Raw genomic sequence first — 4760 nt, forward strand, 5'->3', positions numbered from 1 at the left:
CATGACTTTTACATGTTTCCAGACGTTGGGGAAGTAGACGGTCTCAAAGGTGGTGTTGATGGTCCATTGTAATACGGGTGCGATAGTGGTGGTGGCTCTGTGGTATATGTGGGGTACAAACAAGATATGGATAAGCGCACAACTGAAATTATAGCAGTTTGTAAAGTTGTGGCGTGCTACTGGGGTATCACTCTCTGATCCGGAGTGTTGAAACATGTAAACCAACTGAAGCGTATCCTAGAGTTAGGAGACGTCCCCCTGTGCACAGCTCGAGGCCCCTGTGAACCGGGGTTGATAAAGTTAAGTCATTCAATATTCATGAATTGTAAGAAAATAAGATGCAGTGAAGCTTTGGTTGGGTCTTTCAATTGATGTTTAGTAGATCATATCAAATGAATATTCATCCGTTTTACATCCAAACGTTAAACATTTCGGAAAATAGCCCAATGCATTTCGGTCCCGGACGGACCTTCGTATATGTGGGGTAGGCAGGGGACTGTGGGGGCCCCGGAGTGGATGCCCTTCATCGTTGCGACGGTCTCCTCAGTGGTGATCTAAGTCCAGGCGGAGATGGTGGCCTGGCTGGTGTTGCCACTGAGAGGGCTGATTGTAGGGACGGGTGTGTGGTCATTGAAATTGTTGTAGAGGTTCTTTATCTTCAGGTATAAGTAGGAGCTGAGTTTGTCGCAGGGGTCCTGGGAGGGGGTGATGTCCATTGCTTGGCTACGGGACTTGGTGAATTCCTGGATGACGCTGAAAAGTTCCTTGGAGTTGGCGAGGTTTCTGTTGTGGATGAAAGTTCTTTTGGTGGTTCTGATGCGATGGTGGTAATCTGTCATGGTGTCCTTGTAGGTGGTGTAGTTTTCGGGTGTCTTGCTGTTTCTCCAGTTTTTCTCCATGCGTCTGCAAGTGCATCTGGCTTCTTGGAGCTCGGTGGTAAACCAGGTGACTTTACTGGGGCGGTGCATGTCAGGGATGCACAGTGGGGTGATTTAGTCTGTGCAGTTGGTGATTCAGGTGTGGAGTTCCATAGCTGCATGGTTGGCATCAGTTGCAGCGGAGGGGGTGTTGCCATTGAGGGTGGAGTTGAGTTGACTCTGCTCAAGTTCCGTTGCAGAGGGCGCAGGGCAGGTGCTGGTGGCTTGGGCTTCTTGACGAAGTAGTGTACACAGTGGTAGTTGGTACAGGAGGGCTGCATGGTGTGGCTGAAGTGAACGCTGCTGCCTCCAGCGAAGATGGGGTCGAGAGAGTGTCCTGCCTTGTGAGTTGGTGTGGTGAGTCACCACTGGTGACCAGCTATCTCAGCCCGATGTTGGTGAGGTTGTCTGAGGGTGTCGGAGTTGGGGTCGCTGAGGTTGTCGAGCTGGAAGTTCAGGTCTCCGATAAGTATGTAGTCCTTCGTGGTAATGGCGTGGGGTGCGATGAGGCCGGTGATGGTATTGTCAAAGAGTGCTTGGGTTCGGGGGTTCTGTAGGCTAGGGTGCTGCGGAGTGTGGCGTTAGGGCTGGTCTGTACCTGGAAGTGTAGGTGTTCATCTGCTATTAAGTAGGGGAGGTGGAGGGACGTGCAGCTGGGAGGCGGGAGTGAGGACAGTCAGGGGGGAGGGGCCGCAGTGGCACTTGCGGCAGTGGGAAACAGCCAGAAAAATCAATCCAAGGACAAAATTAAGCGCCACGTGAAATACTAAACAAAATGCAGCACAAGGCTCAAAAAACGAAATACAAAACAAAAATGAGCACAAGCACAATAACAGAAAGCAATGCAGGCAGAGCGGGCAGTGACAGTCACAGAGCAGAGCGGCCTCGAACCCTACCAGGAGGAGGGGGGTCAGACGATCAACGGTGGAGCAGAGCACAGCGAAGCTGCTGGGGAGAGACCAGGCCTCGGACCAGAGGTCAGAGGTCTTGATTGCCCTTCCCCGCAGTGGCACCCATTAAGTAGGGAAGGGGGAGGGTCATGCAGCTGGGAGGTGGAGGCGGGGACGGTCAGGGGGAGGGGCCGCGGGGGCAGTGGCGGAAAATGGCAGGGAAAAACAATCCAAAGATAAAATTAAGCACCACACGAAATACTAACAAAATTCAGCACAAGGCACAAAAATGAGCACAAACATTATAACAAAAGGCAATGCAGGAAGTACAGGCAGAGCGGGCAGTGTCAGGCACAGAGCGGATCGGACTCGAACCCTACCAGGAGGAGGGTGTCCGAGAATTGACGGTGGAGCAGAGCACAGCAGAGCTGCTGGGGAGAGAGCAGGCCTTGGACCTCGGACACAATATATTTTTAGCTAATATTCTTGCACTTTACATTACTAGTTGTTAGCAATATTTTTTATGCTGTTTTGTATTTGCCTATTTTTGAGATTGATAGCCTTTCATTAAAAAAAAAATATCGATTACATTTTACTTGGTTTCTTTTCCCATTCAAAAATTAAATATTCAAAGATTTTCTTATAGTACAGATGAAAAATTGCAACTGAACATTTTTACAGTCACAGTGTTCCATCTGGTATGCTGGAAAACCTATGTGAATTCAGAAACATCAAAAATATGCATACATGGTTGGGCAGAAACCTGTAGGCGGAGATTTTTCTTTTCTTTTGATAATCAAGACCGATTAGTCTAAAGAGCATTGATATGGACATTGCTCTAAAAATCGGACATGGTTCTGTCCCTCACTATGAAATGTTGCATACCACTACCAGAGAAAATTTCTAGAATACGGCCCTCTGCATCATACTCACCGATGTCCAGTCTGCATCCTAAGAATTATCTGATCTTAATGAGGCATTCATGAGAAATCCCATAATATTTTGCTCAAGTAATTGTCCCTAAGTCTAGGACTTTTACTTGTAAACAGACCTAGGGATTGCTACATTAATGTTGTTATCTTTTCTGTGCAGGCCATAAAGTAACATGGAACGTGAAAATCAGACAACAGTGACAGAATTCTTTCTCTTGGGGTTTTCAGATCTTCCAGATCAATGGCTAGTCCTCTTTTTGGTGTTTTTAAGCATGTATCTCCTTACTTTGTTTGGAAATATCATAATTATCTACAGCATTGTGATGGATTCCCGGCTGCACAGCCCCATGTATTTTTTCCTGAGCAACCTTTCATTAGCAGATGCTAGCTTCACTTCTGTCACAATCCCCAAGCTGTTAACAGATCTAGTCCTGAAGAAGAGGACCATCTCCATTCAAGAATGCTTGGTGCAGATGTACTTTTTCATTTCTCTGGGTAACACAGAGAGTAACCTTTTGGGGGTTATGGCCTATGATCGATATTTAGCCATTTGTAATCCCTTGCACTACTCCACAGTGATGAGCAAGAAATGGTATACACTACTTGCAGCTGCCTCATGGATCAGTGCTTGCCTACATTCCCTGCTTCACACTGTCATGGCCGCCAAACTCTCCTACTGTGCTCATGATACCATCAATCACTTCTTCTGTGAGATTGCTCTAGTAATCAAGCTGTCTTGCACGGACATCACTGCCAATGAACTGGCAATCTTCACCGAAGGGGCAGTCTCGGTCATGGTCCCATTTTTATGCATCCTTGTTTCCTACATTCACATAATTGCCACCATCTTGAAGATCCGCTCAAAGGAAGGGAGGTCCAGAACATTTTCCACCTGCTCCTCTCACCTCATCATGGTAACTTTGTTCTACGGGACCATCTTCTCTATCTATTTCCGGCCCTCCCAAGCCTCAACCTCCTCCCTTCTGAAGGATAGGCTGGTGACAGTGATGTACACTATGCTAACACCTATGCTGAACCCTTTTATATATGGCTTGAGAAATGAAGCAATAAAGGCAGCATTGAGAAAAGTATTCTACAGAGAAGAATTTCATAGGAAGGCACAATTCAACAGATGCTGCTCTTCAAGGAAAGGTTGAGTGCAGCTTACAAAATCCTTGTCAAATATGTCATTTAAAGTGCTAACCCAAAATCAATTAAATAAAAATATATTCCTTCAATGATAAATACAGACAACACTTTTCAAAATGTTATCTTGAATGTAAAGTGAGTAAATTTACCTTTACCCTTGTTACTTAAGCAGGTCACTTTAACAGATGGGGGCTCATTTAAAGATTTTTACTGAGAGTTTATCCCTCACTGGTGGATGAGCTAGCACCTCCACCACACTTATTGGCATTGGAATGGCTCTTGGGTTATTTTTCCTGAGGTAGCTTCCATCACCATCAGGGAAACCATATTGGGGTAGAAGCTGTATGGCAGCAATGGTAGGTTTGTTGGATTATAAATGGGTATCAGGAATGTACCCAAAAGCAAAGTTACATTGCCAGTAACAACATAATATTTTTTCTGAAAAGTCAGTAGCTTACTTTCAGTATGTCAAGGACACCTGCAGTCAATCCATGTTGACTGTCTTGAAAATGAGGATAGATTAGTCAACCTGTATTGGTAAGCTGGATAGCAGCCATGGCCAAGAAGATGGGCGAACTAGTGGAGAGTGGAAGCACCACCATCAAATCTGTTAACGTTTCATCACCGACATAACTGGACAGTAATGCACAGAGGAGGACTTATGAATCTTATGTGGCTTATGAAGAAAGACATGTACCATTATTCTATAAATGAGACTCTTGGACATTACTGCTGATGAGGAACTTTCTGTAACAACATACACCTCACTCATTCCAATTGCCAAGCGTTTTGCATAATGTGAGGGAATTTAGTGAAGGGTAAATAATACACTCTCCAAAACGTACAAAGACCATATACAGTCTTCTGTCATT

The 4760-nt window shown here is 45.5% G+C and overlaps 1 protein-coding gene across 1 annotated transcript; it reads left to right on the top strand.

Annotated features, from left to right (window-relative positions):
- Positions 1–2912: 2912 nt before the first annotated feature.
- On the top strand, positions 2913–3896 carry LOC146796914 (olfactory receptor 1G1-like). Its single transcript, XM_085631445.1, has one exon. The coding sequence runs from the start codon at positions 2913–2915 to the stop codon at positions 3894–3896; it is 984 nt and encodes a 327-aa protein (XP_085487571.1).
- The last annotated feature ends 864 nt before the right edge of the window (positions 3897–4760 follow it).

Source organism: Triturus cristatus, chromosome 10 (assembly GCF_964204655.1).
Source record: "Triturus cristatus chromosome 10, aTriCri1.1, whole genome shotgun sequence".
In the NCBI taxonomy this organism is placed as follows: Eukaryota; Metazoa; Chordata; class Amphibia; order Caudata; family Salamandridae; genus Triturus; species Triturus cristatus.